The 18,450-nt window shown below is 49.2% G+C and overlaps 1 protein-coding gene across 2 annotated transcripts in view; it reads right to left on the bottom strand.

The window, feature by feature from the left end:
• Positions 1-5,583, bottom strand: part of LOC126538863 (uncharacterized) — a 44,382-nt gene extending 38,799 nt beyond the window's left edge. For both annotated transcript variants that reach the window (XM_050185592.3, XM_055074630.2), the window contains exon 1: positions 3,013-5,583. In XM_050185592.3, the coding sequence (XP_050041549.1) occupies positions 3,015-4,715 (1,701 nt within the window). In that variant the 5' untranslated portion in view covers positions 4,716-5,583 and the 3' untranslated portion in view covers positions 3,013-3,014. The remainder of the gene's footprint in view (positions 1-3,012) is intronic.
• Between the last annotated feature and the right edge of the window lie 12,867 nt (positions 5,584-18,450).

Below are 18,450 nucleotides of genomic sequence, written 5' to 3'. Positions count from 1 at the left end.
AATTAAGTAAATATAAAAGAATATTGTTAACACATTATGAGGCTGTTGTGTGCCTAAAGAAACAGGCTGCTCTATAATAGAGACTAGTAATCTGCATTCATTACCTTCTCCTAAATTTTTTTTTTTTTTACTGGGACTTGGCCTCGTACCTTAACGTGTACAAGTCTAATAACAACATGCAACCATCGCTTTCAATTTCTGCAATGTAATGAAGCCTGCTCAAAACACTCTATGCCCAAATGCCACGATCCATTTGGCATGCAGTCAGAACTGTTTAAACATAACCAGTTCAAACTGGTCATTTTAAAAGACTACACATTTGCACATTTGAGGAACCGAGGCTCCGTAGCATGATTACAGTCATCACTTACGTAATAAAGAAAAGTGGAAAAAAACAAACAATTGCATGTCCCTTTGCCCTTATCAGTTCGCATGCTCCATATAGTTTCCATTTTGCCCTCATACTTCTGTCACCTCACACTTCCAGAAAACACCCTGGCCTTCATCCATCTACACCCGCTGTGGGATGATCTCCCATCTTTTTTTTTGTTTTTTGTTTTTTTTTTGCGCACAACCTATGCATAGCTTGCACCGACGTCACAGCTAGGAATCATGGGATAGCAACCTGATATTGCTGTGAATTGAACGCCGACTGACCACTTCTGAAGGCATACTGAAAATGCCAGTTGACGTTCGTACACTTTTTCAATTCACTGTGGTTACCTATGCAGTTGTAAGGCTCTCCAACCACAGTGACAGTAAAGCAAGGAAGGAGCTAATGAACACAAACTTCTTTCTTTTAGCCTGCCGAAGGTAGTGAAAAAGCAATGAAAGCGCATGATTTCCCTATGCACAAGACAGCGCAGCTTGCAGCTCAGTGAGCCGAATAGGACAAACCATCCGAATTTTGACGTAGTGAGCTCCACCGTGCAAGTTAGCAGCGCAAAATTCATAACACGGTAATGAACTGTATCACAACGCCCATAAAATGTCCCCACAAGTCAGGAGACACGTCAATCTTTGAAGCACTTGAGGTGGACTTCATTTTAATACAGCATGGGGTACACTTGCAGCATATTTGCAGGGAGACCGTCTAATCTTTTCAAGAATACTCATCCAAACTGGACTCCAATCTTTCGAACAAGCTACAGCATCCCGCACAAAAGTTCCGTGCATCACAAACGCCAAATGAATGGCCGCAGTAGAGGTGCCTGTACAGAATGTGGAGAGCCATGTACTCACGTGGATTGTGCTCCATTGACCAATGATAAAACAGTAGCTCACAAGACATTGCACATGATGTGCTCATAAAGTTTAATTCAAGAGAAGCTTCAGCATACCACTCCTAATAGAATGAACAAGAAGGGAAAATGACAGGCCCGGTTTTTGTTAGTGCTTTTCTGCACTAACAGAAGTGCTCTATCTTCCTGGAGCCATTTTGGTGAGAGGCTTGTCACCTACGTGCTCTTAAATTAGTATAAGGTTCCAGCAACTTGTAGACATTCATCTGTTTCTTCGAGGGTAGCAAAGTTGGCTGAGAACATAAGATAGCTAACTATGTCACTGTGAGTTATCTTCGGGAAAACACCGACATCGAGTCAATTGTGTGCGCTCCCGATATTGTGTACAGCAATATTTTTCTCATAGCTTGAATGCGTTGATTTGATCAGTTGTGAGTATTGCTCGTGAAAGCACTGCACACCCGAAGTTTGTGACATTTCAAGTGAAAGGCTGAGAAGTTTGCGCCACACCTCCACTGCCACTGTGGTCATGGCTGCCACAGTGGTTCATAAACATGGCGAACGCACAAACAAACCAGCATGTGATGTCACATACAAGCTACGTACAGGAATACCAACTTAAAATTTAGGAATTCAAGCACGGAACTATAGGCAGCCATAAATAACCTTTGACACGTACTTACAGACATGCAGGTGTGTCAATTAGGTGGAAGTTGCCCTTGCTTACAACTATGTACACTTGCCCACTAAATACTGTGGGTCATGTGACCACGTAGCTATGCTCCGCAGAGCACCAGTGCCGCTGCCACGGCCGCGCATAAAAGCAAATCTACGTGGGTGCATTACTGCCCAGTGACATGGCTTCTTGTCATCTGCGCCTTTATTTGGGCCTGCCAAGCCTGCGTCTTAGTGCAGGGAATTTTGCTTTCAGTAGTATATCGCCCTTGCAGCCAGCCAACCTTGAGATAGTGCGTCACATGGAAACTGATGGCGGTTTCCCCCCCTCAAGTCCAGTACAATGTGCCATTGGCTCCAGCAAGCATGTCCATCAGCACGCCCAAGCATTGTAGCCTGTGACACGAAGCCATGAATCTGGAATCGCAACACTTGTGCAGGTTTACTACAATGCATGGCTGCGGCACCTGCACTGGTGCTTTGCAAACTCGTAAGACTCGCAATATTTTGTGGCCAATTGCATGTCAGGAAAGGTAGGCATACAGCACTAGGCACTGCTTGTAAATTACCAAGACAGCCCATATGCACCATTCATTCCCAGAGGGAGCCAACAGGACACAAATCTGTGCAAGCAATGGTCACAACCAGCTGTTGAGAGACAAAGGGAGAAGTAATGGTGAAAATCAAATAAAATTGTCGGGTTTAATGTCCCAAAGCATCAGACGAGCTATGATATGCAACAGTAGGAGCAAGTGCTCGCCATAAAACAACAAATTATTTCATTCATTCATTCGATTAATTTAGATTACCTGACTTAACATGCACCCAAGCCTAAGTACTCGAGGGTTTTTGCATTCGGCTCCCATTAAAATGTGACCGCGGCGCCAGGATTCAAACCAACTAGAGCTCAGCAGCACATTGCAATAGCCACTGTTGCGAGTAAGTAATGGGGACAATGTTTGTCTAATAATCAATGACAGAAAAAGAAGCAACTTTACAAATGTGTTGGCAAGACTTCTTTTTTGCTCGCCAACAAGAAATCGTAGGAAATACCAATCAACAGCTGGCTGCAACCACTAGACACTGCACCACTCACCCTCAGAGGGCAGAGAGGACGGCTCCTCCAGGCACGACGACGGTGGGCTTGTCTCCCCCGGCCGGGGGTGCGCCACCAAGGGCGCACATGGCCGAGGAGCCGCTGCTGGGTCCGGCCCCCTGTGGCGGGGGTGGAGCCGCCGCCCCGCTAGGCAACATGCCCTTCAGGCCCCCCATGCTCTGGATGCTGGCCTGGATGTTGGTCAGGCTGCGCGGTGGCACCATGGTGGGCGGCGGGGAACCGGGCGACGAGGCCTGGCCAGGCTGCTGCTGCTGCTGACCGGGCTGCTGCTGCTGCTGCTGCTGCTGCTGCTGCTGCGCCTGAGCCTGCGCTTGGGCCTGTGCCTGCGCCTGCTGCTGCTGGGCCTGCGCCTGGGCGGCTTGTGCCGCCTGGGACGTGCCCAGAGCCAGGTGGCTCGGCCCCAGCGTCAGGTGGCTGGGATGGTTCCCCGCTGGTCCCGTGGCGCCGTTCTTGGGCACGTGGGTGGCCATGTGACATTCGAGGCTTGACTTCATTACGAACGACTTGCCGCACATGCCGCAGAAGTAGGGCTTGTCGAGGGACGGCGGACGCAGATGAATCTTCATGTGGGTCTTCATATTGCCCTTCTGGGTAAACCCCTTGCCACAGATTTGGCAGGTGTGAAGCTTCTCGCCCGAGTGGGAACGCATGTGAGTCTTCATATTGCCCTTCTGGGTGAACCCCTTGCCGCAGACCTCGCAGGCGTACGGCTTGCGGCCCATGTGGCTGTTCATGTGGTACTCGAGGCTGAGCTTCTGCGAGAAGCTCTTGTGGCACACCTCGCAGGCAAAGGGCTTGACGCCCTCGTGGGCCATCACGTGGGTCTTGAGGTTGCCCTTGAGGGTGAACCGCTTGCCGCACACCTCGCACGCATACGGCTTTTCCCCGTAGTGGGTCGCCAAATGAGTCTTCATATTGCCCTTCTGGGTGAATCCGCGCCCGCAGATCTCGCAGCGGAACGGCCGGGCCCCCGTGTGCGAGTTCATGTGTGTCTTGAGGTTGCCCTTCTGCGTGAACCGCTTGCCGCACACCTCGCACCCAAATGGCTTTTCGCCCAGGTGCAGCGTGTGGTGGTAGTCCAAGCTCGACCTCTGAGTGAATCCCTTGCCGCACACGTCGCAGTTGTACGGTTTCTCACCAGAATGACAGTACATATGACTCTTCAGATTCCCTTTCTGCGTGAAGACTCTTCCACATATTTCGCACGGAAACTCGCCCCGCTTGGCGGGCGCCTTGGGCTGTGGCTGAGCGGCTGCGGAGTGGGGCTGGGGGCCCGGCGGCGGTGGCGGACCCCCCGTCTGCTGCTGCTGCTGCTGCTGCTGAGGTGGCGGCGGGCCCGGTTGCTGCTGCTGCTGCTGCTGGTGCGGCACCGGGCTGCTCTGCGTGCTCACGCTGTGCACGCTGTTCGCCGCAGCCGCGGCGGCGGCGGCTGCGGCGGCCGCGGCCGAGACCGCATGTGTGCCGCTGTGGTGGGCGCCGGCGCCGCCGGCGTTGGCCACGCAGAGCGCGTTCGGAGGGGGTCCCGGGGCGGACGATGCATTGGCGCTGTTCTCCCTGGGGCCGGTCTCGCCGTACAGCATAGACTCCTTCTCCAAATTGTAGAAGTTGAACAGCCGGTGGGCTGACGTGAAGAGCGGGATCTGGGTGGGCAGCCCCGATGAGAAACCGAAGGTTGGGTCCATTGTTTACATCTTGCCGCGAACGGCTACTCGAGCGACGGCCCCGGCCCGGCCGAGACAAAGGGCGAGCGGCCGCTGAGCGACTCGGCGGCTGGCAAAGTCCACGAAGAGGGCCGCCCGGGCGCTACTGGGCCTTCCATCAACCCCGGCGCGGCCAGAGCCTCACCAGAAATCGTCCATGGAGCGCCGTTTGAAAAAAGGGCGCCCCGAATGCGACGCGATCAAACAAACAAATTTCAAGCGGAAACAATAAAAAGAACCTGCTCATTTCGCTGGGCCGCCCGACGATCCGCCGCTCTCCCTGCACCACCGGCGTCCGAGATGGCCCGGGGATGCCCAGAAATAACTTCGGGCAGACCCGTTACCCCTAAAAATTTGCCCTAATGCTGTCAGCTGTCAAGAAAGGAAAGCCGAATGGAGCCTGGAAAAAATGGCCTTCTGGTGGCCGAAAGCAAACACATACAAAAAGAAAAAAACATACCCAATTTTTTTCCACCACTCTTTGCCACCTGATCGGGATGGCCGCAAAACTCGCCTAGCGCGAGCTTAGGCGGCTCGCACACGCGTTAAAGGCCAATAATTACTTTTTTGTATTTTTTCGAAAAAGAAAAAAAAAACGAAGGTGGTCCGTTAAAAAACAAGATGGCTCACTGCCGCTGGCTTCTTTTTTTAGGGCTCCTACTTCATCATGCGCAGCACTTGGACGCTCCTCGGGCTCTCCATCACTTCCTTCGCTTTGAATGAAGTTTCGCGCTGGACTCGTGCAAAGACAAAACTATTTACACACGTCCATCGACGGAACAAAGAAAAAAACGCAATATGCGATGTCAACGATCCATTTGATCGGCGTCAGGGTTGCCAGTTATTTTTGCGGGCGGCGGCGGTGGCGACGGAAGAGAGAAAAAAAAAGCGTCTTTGTTGTTGCCAGACCCGAAAGAACCGCGAGCGCTGCTTTATCGCGTGAAAGCAAAAGCAAAAGTGTGTTCGCCCTACGGACTCGCTTCTCCGTGCCGTGGGCCCGTATAAGTTTTGTATTGGCGCGAGTGAAACCCCGACAATTAAGAGCGCTCGCGAAAAAGCGAGACAAATTGCATTTTTTTGATGAAAGACGACGAATGCGCGTGTTTAACCTAGCCGGCGAAAGATGGCACGGCCTGTACGGCACGGAATTGAGAGGGCGGGAACGTTGTGGAATGAAAGGAACGGAGACGAGAAAAAAATGTGGAGAGGTCTCTCTGGGAGGAGGAAAGACCCCCGCTGGCCGCCTGCTCGCCGCATGGGATGCAGGCAGGCGGTCGGCCCTTGAAAAAGAGAGAGCGAGGGTGCGAGGGATTTGCGCGAACGAAATAGCTGAAAGTCTCGAGCCGCTGGCATCGACGTGGGCAATCTCGGATTGAGCAGCTTACCGAACCGTCACCGCTGACAGACGCCAGCGGGCAAGCGGGCGCCCAGAAGAACGGGTGGGGTTGGAGCGCCTTGCGTTTGATGCCTACAGGGATGAAAATCGAACGAAAGCTGCAAGCTTGTGGTGGAATCGGCAGGCGCTGGTCGGATCCTAGGTCACAACGACGAAGTGCGTGGGTGGTGCCGCTCCATATACATGAAAATCGGTGTACATCATAGTCTAAGGGTTTAAAAACGAGAAGAAAAAAAAATGATCTTTTAGGGCGGGGGGGGGGGGGGGGGGGGCGACTGCCGAGCGGTTCCAGGCCAGGAATACATAATCACCCGAAGCTCATTCAGCATCTCCGCTTGGTGCTTATGGATGATGCTTATAATTGAGACTCCATACTTTATGGAACCTAGCTGAATGCATCTCGTAATCTTTCCACGATCCATCTGAAGAAGAGTACCGAGCCGCTCGTCGCGTTCATCGGCCGGACAACGTTTACACGTGGAAGTGATGCGTATATATATTTGCGCCCGGTACGGTCGCTTCACTGCTGGACCTTTTAAGCCGCTCGTGTGTCGGCAGTGTGGACGTGCTTGGATCGTCGCGGGAAAGCGAACGCGTCCCTTCTTCTCTTTTTTTTTTTTTTTTTTTTGCGTTTGCTTCCAGCCAAGGCTACGCACCAAAATATCGATCGCAAAACCATGGAGATAAATTCTGCGCCCGCTGCCGTGGTGCGAAATGGCGCCGCACTTGACCGGACGCGTTTCCCGCGCGAGCTGTGGCCGCCAGCGGTACATCACGTGCGCCACGTGCTTACGTAAGCAGCTATGCACAAGCTCGAAAGAGAGGCAGGTTAAAAGAGAAAAAAAAAAAAGAAAATGGCGGTCCAGCAGGCGAGCGTTTTCTGCGACTGCGCGCAACGAGCGAGCTGCAGAGTTCGTTGCCCCGGTTTGCGCGCCAAATTCAAAACGCGGTCGCCCGCATGAGGCGTCGTGGTGATACGTAAACACCGTAGTAAAACCAAAGTGCGTTCTTGGAAAGAAAGCTGCGCATAAGGTTCGTACCCGTGTTTGTGTGTGCATTTCGCTTGTGTCGCATCCATGGAGAGAAGAATAAAACATTTATTATGGCGATGCTTCGTCCGCAAGAACGCATAGCCTATCATATCGCTACGTGTGATCACTATACAAGCAGTTCCTTCCGTAAAGCAAGCTGCGCGGGTATCTTGACGAGGCAGTGAAATGTGGACGACTATCTATGCTCCCGGTGCAAAGGTGCAGCTGGTTACAGATGTTGCTATTTGTTAACGAGAGAAGTTGCGAGGTGATTTTTTGCTAACTAGGAGGTTCGAGCTAACGATCATATACAATGAACTTCAGATTAAAGCTAGGTGTCGTGAAGGCCAGCGTATTTGATTTTCTTCAATGTTCGCGTTCCTAACGTATCGTGAACAATTGGATATGCTCGTTTATCGTCTTGCGCAAAAAAAAAAAAAAAAAAAAAAAGGCACGACCGATGCCTGAATTATATTTCTGCATGCCTCAACCAGCTAGGTGCACGGTCTACGTGGCGACGCTCTTTACTAACACGCGAGGATCATTGTCTGCGATATAATTAAATAACTACTGCGACAGAGCTGCAACACTTTTCAAATGAAATATGCGTCGCGGAGACTCAAGCTGCTTCCGATTCTGCGGTGTTTATTTTTAGAAGACTGTGTTATTGTTTAAAGTTTTTTTTTAACCGTTCCAGAAAATGGCAGATAGATAGATAGATAGATAGATAGATAGATAGATAGATAGATAGATAGATAGATAGATAGATAGATAGATAGATAGATAGATAGATAGATAGATAGATAGATAGACAGACAGACAGAGATAGATAGATAGATAGATAGATAGATAGATAGATAGATAGATAGATAGATAGATAGATAGATAGATAGATAGATAGATAGAAAACCAAACTTATTAAGAGGCCCTTGTGCGTAGCGCTTGGCGTTCGCGATGCGCTTCCGACAGCATTTCTTCAACTCCTTGCGCCGAAGCAGCCGGAAATATTTGCGGACTCTCGCACTGTGCGATGTACGTTGGACAAGGTGCGCGTTTAGTTTCTAAGAACTCCGACGCTTGAAAGACGTGAACACGGTGCTGCCCGTCTCTTTCTTTGGTCCGAGTTCTGTTTTCGCGCTTTTGGCATAGTGCCCGACCAGAAGGCTTATAAACTTCCACAAACATTGGCGCGTTCTACGGGGATAAAGGGAGAAGAGACGATAACGCGTGCTAATGAACTTCTCTTTTCCGCTCGGTTTCGGTGAGGATGAATCCGTAGCACTGCAGGCAAGCGCTCTATAGCTGTGCCAAATGAGCGTCGCAAAACTCACTTTCGACGGATTTAAAGTCACGTGTGCGGGTCAGGCGGCACGGAAGAGAAGCAGGCCTGTGCTGAAGGAGGGTGCCGCAGCATGCTTGCCTGTGTGTGCACTCCATACATACATACGTATACATACACATACATACATACGCATACGTACATACGCGTGCGTGTGCGTGTCCTGCGGGAAGCACATATACGCGTGGTCGAATTAAGTTGTGGCTGTGAGGGCTCTTTTATTGGCAACGCCGCCCTTGCGGTCCGCATGAGCGCAAGCGTTCGTTCAAGCCGCAAGGGCAGTTCAAGCACGCATGCAACTCGATCCTCTTGCACATGGAGCGTAGGAGCAACGATCTTTTAGAGCTGCCGTTTCGTAAACCCCGACGCACACGTGGGAACGAAGGTGAAAGAGCACTGCAGCCCGCGCTGTCTTATTTATTGATTTTTTTTTTTTCCTGCGTTGAAACGCGCGGCGGCTGCAATGGCCGCGCCCGCATCCATTCGGATGAAATTTTCGATGACAGAATAAGATTAGAAAATTCGAAATGCTTTTCTATTTCTAGTAAATACGGCTTCTTTCTAAGTCTTTTCGCTTTACCGGTGAGTGCTTTTCGGCGTTTTTTCAGTTTCACAGAACTCCAGAATGTACATAGGCTTAATCCTGTCTCAGCTGGCGAATGAGTAAGAGGAAGTCAATGACAGCGCTAAATTGACGCGCCACTGGCCGCTCGAGGTACTTTGCGTGTATTTGCGGGCTTCTTTCACGCTTGAAAACAGACGTTTATGTAGCACGTATTGAGCAACATAAAGCCGTATCGGGAATTTTTCATGCTGCTCTACAATTTTCTCATTGACACTTTTCATCTAAACATAATATTTGAGAAGTTAATTCATTGAGACATCTAATTAGAGGGAATTCAAAAAATATGATCTCGGTATCTCCAAGCGACGGCAAGCAACAGTACATTGGTTCTGTCCAGCTACGTGGCACTTGCACGTTTTTAAAATCTTCGTGAACTATAGTTGCGACACTCTGTATGTAAAGGATGTCAAGGGCGAAATGGCCGACGCAGAGCCCCCAACTACATTCGAGCGAAAGCTTTTTTTTTTCTTTTTTTTTTAAATCTTTGGACGACTCATGGGACGGCAAATCCGATGTCCGGCGTATTGGCACCAAAATTCGTGAGGAGTCGAACCCTCGATGTTTGGTAGGAGTTTAACCCACGACCTTTGGTGTTAGTTAGGGCGATTAAGCCATCAGTTTCTCTATAAGAAGCCTGAAGCCGAGGCGACGGGAGTAGAACACTCGACCTTTGGTCGGATCCAAATTCAATGGCACCTAAATTGATGGTGCCACCACTGGTGGTCGAACCCACAACCTTCGGCGTTAAGGCAAAGAGAATTAAAGGCACAATTCTTAATACGTTTATTAAGACACTAGCACCAACGATCTTTGGTGGGAGTCGAACCCTCGACCTTTGGTGGGTGTCGAACCCACTAGGAGTATGGGCGAAGCGGCCATATCTCCAAGTTGTATTCCTATAGACATCGTGAAGGTCGAGGGTCAAAGCCACTAGCTTTTGTATTAAGGCGAATTTAGTTAAGGCACTCGAACCCACGACCTGGGAGAAAACGAGTAATAGGAAGAAGCAACGCATTAGAATGAAAATGTCAAATAATGTAATTAATGCCTCGTGAGAGCGCGGGCTATCGCCTTCATCCTCTTTAGCATGTGCTAAAGTGACTGTGACTTTATTTTTTCCTCCGTCCCTTTGCAGAGTGCTGATATTGTGAGTGAAGAGCACTTGGCGGCTGTGAATCGTGTGATGTGATACGCAAAAAGTTAATTATGTGGCGGCGTCGTTGCGACGTCGTTGTTTGGCAGTGACTTCATCGATGCTTTCCACGTTGCTTTCCGCCATCACTGTCGTCTATGTAGCTATACGCCCCTTTTCTGGCGTAGACGCCACTTTCACGAGCACGGTGACGAAGAATTGCACACATCGCCACGTTCTCAAGAACTTCCTCACCTTAATATTGACGCGCAATGGGTACAGGGACGTAGTCGAAATCGTTTCAACGACATGGCCGACTAACTATAGCTCGATCACCTGCGTCATCTGAGACACCTGTATCCCTTCCGTCGGATCCCCGCGCTCTCCACCGAGCACTGAAGGCCTGTGGCCTCTGATGGTACACACGCACCTTGATTCCCTTGTGTGTCTGCTGCCTTCCCCGTGATCTTAGCCGCAGGCAGGAAGTATCTCTTCGGAGGTTTCGGGCATGGAGTGACCCTTACGCCATCGGTTCCCTGCGCTTGGGGACCGACAAAAAAAAAGAAAGCGACCAAGGAACGTGCCCGAAGTGACCCGCACCTGTCACAACGTCACACGCTTGACGGCTGCTTTGGATGTGTCCGGAAGGCGGGGGATCAGAGAAGAATTTAAGAAAGGCGGGACTGAAGACATACCTACCTGAAAACCACGACCATTGGGTGATGGACAACAAGACTGCAAAGACACTGCTGCTGTTCTTGCACGGTGCAGAGTTGGAAGCTTAATTTTACCTCTCTCTCTTTTATTTTGCGCATTGCGGCAAAGCTTCCCGACGATTACGAAAAAATTCACCGACGATTACGTTACTCCCTAATGCGAAATTTGAGCGCAGCTGTATATACGTACGTGTTTTCATTTTGCGATACCTTTGCTGTCGCGGAAAATTTGTCTCGTGCGGCACGTTGCGAACGGAGCGAGGTGTGACGCGACTGCCTCGCTAATCGGGAGATCTCGAGAGGCAGTGCGTGGGTGACGCGTGGGCGCCATTCGCAGCAGCGGCCGCAGACAGGCCTCCGCTCATGCAGCGCTTTGTTTCCATATAAGGTATCGGTGGCGTCATCGGTGAACAGACGACGCGCGCTACATACTCTGGCGCCATCTCGTAGCCATATCGTCGCCGCAGAGCCCGTCTTGCGGCGGCCCTACGCTTTTCTTTTCACGCTTTCGCCATACCTTCCTCCTCCGCTTTTCTCCTCGCGCTTTCTTCGTTATCGCCCGCTGCGCCCCGCGTGCGCTTTTATTCTTCTCTGTGCTCGTTCGCTCGGTTACGAGGGACGCCGAAGCTCGCTGCAGAAACGGGCGCCGAGGAACTGCACCCTCTAAAAAAAGAAGAAAAAAAACTTAATACGAGATTTACACAATGCTGAAATTTAACACATCGGAAAGATGTTTTCCTGTGTTTCCATATATCTATTGCCTTCGTTTATCCATATACCAAGGTATTTATATTCTGTTACCCGAGGTATTTCCTGGCCCTGCATCTCCACTGTCTGTTCACTATTTTCATTGAGTACTATAACACCTGATCGGTTACGAGGGACGCCGACGCTCGCTGCAGAAACGGGCGCCCAAAAAGTGCACAATCTAAAAAAAAAGAACCTTAATACGAGATTTACACAATGCTGAAATTTAACACATCGGAAAGAGGTTGCATGGCTTGTAATTTTCAAGTGACTGCAAAACCAACCAACTCGAGGCACAACTACGTGAGCGAAGGATGGAGGTGATCACTGACGGCCATAATGCACTAGCTGCATGGCGCTCGATCAGAACGGCGTGTTGAAATGCTAAAAAATAAAGATACGAAATCTGTCAACAGTGACAAGTTTTTCTATGGTGCAGTGAACATTTACACTACCCCGTTCTCTTCAAGATGAAGCACGTATAAAAAAAAAAAAAAAGTGGTAGCGGCAATCCACCGTCTCGTGGCATAACGACGCACTTTTTCCTCAATTGCATCGAGCTACTGAATAACACATCGTCGCCGTGCGCACAGTCGACGTACAGTGTTCTATAGAACACTGTAGTCGACGCCAGCAAGTTGTCGTTCCGTGTCCTCTCGCTGAAACATGAAGCGTTGCTCCGGCCAGAAGTTGTACAGATCTTACCCGATCATTATATATGCGCCAAATAAACAGACACACACAAGAGAAGAGAACGGGACAGGGCGCCCGTTGAATCCCGATCAATCCTTCGAGATTAGCAAGATCTGTATAGTCACGGCTCTGACGCTTTCGTCGTGGCCCAAAACGACGAACCACACTCTGCATGTAGGGATATATATTATACAGCGTCCGTATACGAGTGCCTCCTTCAAGATTTCTCGATTCCAGCAGCCGCGCACCCTTAGGGCACTGTTCCTCGAGCACGCACTTCAGTGATCGGCGGGCATTTAATCTTTCCAGGACAAGAGGCTGTTTAGGCGGGTGGCTTACCTACTTTCCATGCGGCCCAACTTCTGCAAGGCTTTTCTCTCTCTCTCTCACACACACACACACAAGATATTTATTGCGAAATAATCAAATGTATATCCAGCCTCGCAAAGGCAGTAAAGCGCAGAGAGCCAACTGAAAGAAATGAAAATATAAACGAAAATTTTAGTTTGAATGTGCAGCTCCCAATCCCATGGCGTCAGTGAAAAGCAGTCCAATCGAGGCCGGAGGTTGCCGGGACGACGCTTGCTAACTCCACCGCCCTTTTAGGCTTTGTTCTTCCTCCTCCTCAACACTGAGCTTTTCTTTATATTTTCGCTGCCACGACAATGTATCGCCGTCTTCCAAGTCCCCACACAGAATTACGTCCGTACGTCCCCCACGGAACTGCACCAGGTGCGCCTGTCAGGCTATACTGGCCCAGCGCCGTCTTTGAAGAGCCGGCGGAACCCTTCACACTGGTTATCGGCAACGCGTTACGGGCGCGAAATTCAAATCAAAAACTTTGTCATTCATTTTCCATTAAGTACCTTTTTCATTTTTCCTCTTAAGAAATGCGAGCGCAGTCTCGATAGGGTGACTTACCCGCGCATTCTAGAACGCTCCTCCCCTCAACACTCCACCTCAAGAAAGTCTTAGCAAGAAAGTTATTGGCAGCGCCGCCTCGACAAAAATGGCCACTGCACTTAAAGTTGACACTATAGTACACTCTAATTGACACACTCCGGCAATTCCTGATACTTCAATTCCCGAGTGTCTTCTTCGGTCGTGAGGCGGGAATGTGCTCAACTCGGTCTTCGCCCTCTCTTCAGCCAGAGAGCCGTAGGTACCATAGCGCAGGTAGCGTACGCCTTCCAGAAGAGCTTGGGTTTAAAGTGGTCAGCAGCCGAGATAAGCAAGATACGTTTAGAGTATTGGTGGAAAGAAAGCAGGGAAGAGATTTATACGACCGGGTATCTTACAGCCATGACCAGTGGTACAAGGTAGATTTTGAAGAGGAAAAAAAAATTAAGGACCTGTACACAAAAAAAAAATGCTATATAAAAATCATGTATAGCACACCTGATTAAATCAAGCAGGCTAGGTGACTGTTTTTCACCGCCCCGTTTAATTCAAAGGGGATGTCATTAAATCATCATCAACACGAAGTGGGGGAAGAGCTCGACTTTATTACGGAGGCAGGAAATAAACTAGGCGAGAGTATATTACGTCACGCAGCCAGCCTTGGCAAGCGAACTCTCCGTGAAGTTATCCCCTTTGCTCTTTTCTCTCTCGCGGTGTGTCGTCCGAACGCGTGGCCTCCGAGACTCGGCGTATTGACCGAGAAATATGTTTGGTTCCCGGTGATCGTTTAATAAATGCGGCGAACTTGTTGGGCTGTCCTGCAGTATAGCTCTACCTTCAGCACTGCAGGGCGAGAACATTAAAACCTGTATTCGGAGGAATTCGCCGCAAGGCATATGACGAATAAAAGAAGGCCAAATAGCTTCCAACTCGACATCGTGCAACTAAAACCTATGGCGCGCTTTGACGCTAAGATCACGTGTTGGGCCGACTCGTTTGATTTCAATGGTGTTGCGCAATGCTTCTTCTTAGTTCTTTCAATCCTTTTCATTGGCGGAAAGCTTTCCAGGGGGGGGAGGAGGGGGCGACCAGCTTTCCGAACCCCATGTATGTATGTATGTATGTATGTATGTATGTATGTATGTATGTATGTATGTATGTTATTTCTTGCACTTGAAGAAACATCGTGTGACCTCGATCGAAGAACTCTTCACGTAAGTGACGGCCTTATATGGGAATTTACAAGACCTCATAGCAGTAGACAGTTATATTTCACAGCATGAGTCCGCGCGCCCACCACCCCAAGAATCTGGCGTCTCTCGGCGGTTTAATCTTCCTTCGTGTAATTGTATACTTCGCTGTCACTAATACTGCTTCGCCTTTCCGGCGAAACTGCAGCCTCTCTATCTCTCTCTCTTTTTTTTTTTCTTCTGCGAGTCCGAGTATAAGCGCTCTTGCGCATGACTGTTGTCGATTCTGATTTCCAGTGAATCCGGTTGGGCTTTATTTCGGTTACTGAGTGAATTATAGAGGGTGCTCCAACTATCATGCACCACCCGCCGTGGTTGCTCAGTGGCTATGGTGTTAGGCTGCTGAGCACGAGGTCGCGGGATCGAATCCCGGCCACGGCGGCCGCATTTCGATGGGGGCGAAATGCGAAAACACCCGTGTACTTAGATTTAGGTGCACGTTAAAGACCCCCAGGTGGTCGAAATTTCCGGAGTCCTCCACCACGGCGTGCCTCATAATCAGAAAGTGGTTTTGGCACGTAAAACCCCATAATTACATTTATTACATTAACTATCATGCACCAAGACTTAAAAAGAAAGAGCAGTTGCATTACTCGAAGAAAACCTAGCGCATATTTTTTTTTTCCAATACAGTGGAGTAGCCGCCAGTAATTCTTTCGTTCCTGAAATTTAATGCGACAATTGCAATTAATTATATATCTATTTCGAGAAGTACTGTCCTAATTAACAAAGTGTCAATGAGGCATTTGTAGGCACCCCCCGCCCCGAATGACATCTAACTGCCGTGTTTTCAGCGACGTACTATTTGCGTGCAATTTTTTTTTCGACTGCTAAACAAACCTCACGAAATATGAAAAATACCACGTGACTGTGCTCCCACCCACATCATAAAGCTGTGCCCTCAAATAAGATAATTGAAAGCAACTACACTGCCTGTCGCAAACACGTACGAAGAGACAGCGCATCCCCTCGATAATATGGTACGGAATGTGCACCAACAGCAGGTTTCGCGGCTTTGCAGCTATTCCGTCTTCTCTACGTCACACTTAATATCCGCCTCTCAAGGCCGACTGATCACACTGATAACAAAAGCCCCTTGATAACGCGGCCGAAGCGCCGCTCTTACCACGCACGAGGAAGAGGAGGAAATAAATAGAGACGGCAGGGATGTTAACCAAGAATGCGTCTGGTTCGCTACCCTGATCTGGGGGACGGGAAAGAGGGAATAGAAAGATGAGAGAGGGAGGGGAGGGAAGAGGAAAGCCGCGCGGAGTTCGCGCACGCACGCGGAGGGCCTGAGCGAGCCAAAAGGCGTTCACACAGGCCAGTCGCCCTCGAGAAAGACAAAAGTGCCTTCACAGCTATGCGGGCCGACGAGTGATGGGGACGGTCTTCAAGTAGCACCTGCACAGACAACGCTCGAAACGCGAAAGGCAATGTAACAGGCATAACATGATGTTTCAAAATCCCGGCTTTGCTCGCACCGCACGGACAGAGTGCGCGCGCAGCTATATTTCGCGCCAGAAATTTGCCTCGGACCAAAGCCAAATTGAAGGGACGGTTTTAGTTTTCATGAGAGTGTACGTGCTGCAAAAACAGGTTCATGGCATCAAATAAAAGCGAAATAAACAGACCGGGAAGCGACCCATGTGTTGAAAAAAGGCAAAACCGATGCGTTCATGGAGGTAAACAAGCACTTCGATAGATGAGCCGAATTGGCAACCGGGACGCCTGCACAAAAAAAAAAAAAAAGAAAAAAAAAAAGAAAAAAAAGAAACATATTTCAGTGTGCCCTTATTATCTATATGAATTCGTAAGCGCCGTTTAACGCTAGCTGCTGCCTAGAGGACGTGTTGGAATAAGTCCGCTTTCTCCTAACCCTATCTAGGTCCCTATCTTCCAAGTATTAGTGCTGGTTAAGGTGGTACGGATGAAAGGCCGAGTCGTTTAGAATCCTCCAAACTGATAACTTGGAAACTGGTACCTGGGCGTCCACGACCCGCACGCTAGCATGAGGGTTGAGACCATAAATGCTAGACCATCCGTGCGTACGCCAGGACTCGGGCGGAGTCCTACGCCGCTGTTTCTTGAAGCTGCCGGTTTGTCTCGGGTTCTCATCATTTCTGATGATAGTCGACGCGTTTGGTCAACCGCCACACTACCATGACTGATATATATTTGCGGCCTTCCGCTTGTCATTTGCAGCTCCCAAGGCAAGGATCATTTTTACCTTCTGCTCATTAGAGAAAGACATGGCGACTGGGACGAAACAAAAATGCACCTTAAACATTTCCTCTGACGTTGTCAATTCGCTTTTGTGATGATAGGTTTTTTGGCAAAAAAAGAAAAAGAAAGAAAGAACCATCCGTGCACTTTATCTACGCTAAGACAACAGCTACCACCAGCTTGTTTCCAACACCAAACACGACGTGTTCTTCGGCCGAGGCGCGGCAGACAAGGCAATAGCTATGGACAAGGCAATGTTTTACAGCGAAGCTGTATAGACCTCTTCATCGGGCGAGGAGGAAAGGGCGCGCGGCGATCGAGCCTTTCCTCCTACCTGGCTCGTGCGATTCGGCGCGGCGCTGCTTGAAAGTAGTGCTGTTGCGTGCTGTGGAACGATTTCGAGATGTTTTAGATCGTACTTTGCGAAATTTACGCAATGTCCATTCATACAAGGTCGTCAGGAAAGCCTTTCGATGCATCGGTAACTACAGTACGCAGAAATATATCTTGGGGGCGCAAACATATGACGCCCATTATCAGCCGCAGTGTGTGTATGTGTTGTGAACTATTTTGCGTATATCGGTTTTAATTCAACGAAGAGAACCGGTGTCTCTGTATTACCAGCATGAAATGGCACATCTGCTCACTATCTGATCGCTTGTCGTAGGGACTAAAAGCATAAAACATATATAAGCGGCAGATGCTATCAAATATTTGTGATACACTAGCATCGTTCTGACGCATTTCAAGTCTAGTATGCTTGAAATCGCTATATGACGCCAGCCTTCCTGCATGAGGCCGATGGCGCTGCTCAACACAGCGATCACTTGGTGAACCAGCATAATATATATATATATGTGCTATGTGCTTCGGTATTGCCTTTTTTGCGCTGTAAAACCGTAATATATGAGAGGGATCGCATAAAAGGAATGCGATAGGTATTTTTCAGGACAAAATTTCCGTAATACGTGCGCGTCGTAGAGAACGAAATATGAGCACAACCGAAAGAAAAATTCGGTTATCATCCTCTTTCTTGAAAGAAAAGGAAAACGCGCTAATGCCCAAATACGACCTCGCATAGTCACGCTCCACGTTTATAAATCTATAAACGTTGATGCCGTATGCTCGGGCCATGCGCTATATCGAACAGATATTTGTAATCCAGCACTTACCACAACTTAGGACGCTGGCGCAGTTCGCAAACGGTCGCTTTGCTGGACAAGCTTAATTCACCCTAAGGTTATATATGCTGTTATCACTAACCAAAGCAATTGTAGTCATGGGTGGTAACCTCATCCACCGAACCAAGCAGTCACCCAATGTAATCTACAGCTAACAGTTTGAACGCTTGTCAAAGTATAACAGCTCAACTTCTACCATAGGAGAACGGATACTCACGCTGTTACGATCGTCGTGTATGTTTCATTGTTCCTAAACTGCAGTTTAGAACTGAAGAATAATGATACAAGGTAACATTAATGAAATGAGTTTACAGAAGTACACAATTGATCTCCGAGGATGATTGTATAGGCTCAAACACGCGCGCACACATCCCGCTGCGTGCTCCGTCTGCCTCAACGCCAGCAGAAAGTCCGGCCATGCCGACTTAAACCACTCCAGTACGTGTCACAAAACTCTTTTCCCACGTAGAAGACCCCACGT

The sequence above is a fragment of the Dermacentor andersoni genome, chromosome 3, assembly GCF_023375885.2.
Source record: "Dermacentor andersoni chromosome 3, qqDerAnde1_hic_scaffold, whole genome shotgun sequence".
Classification (NCBI taxonomy): Eukaryota; Metazoa; Arthropoda; class Arachnida; order Ixodida; family Ixodidae; genus Dermacentor; species Dermacentor andersoni.
Note: the sequence above shows the minus strand (reverse complement) of the source record. Positions and strands in the feature narration are given on the sequence as shown.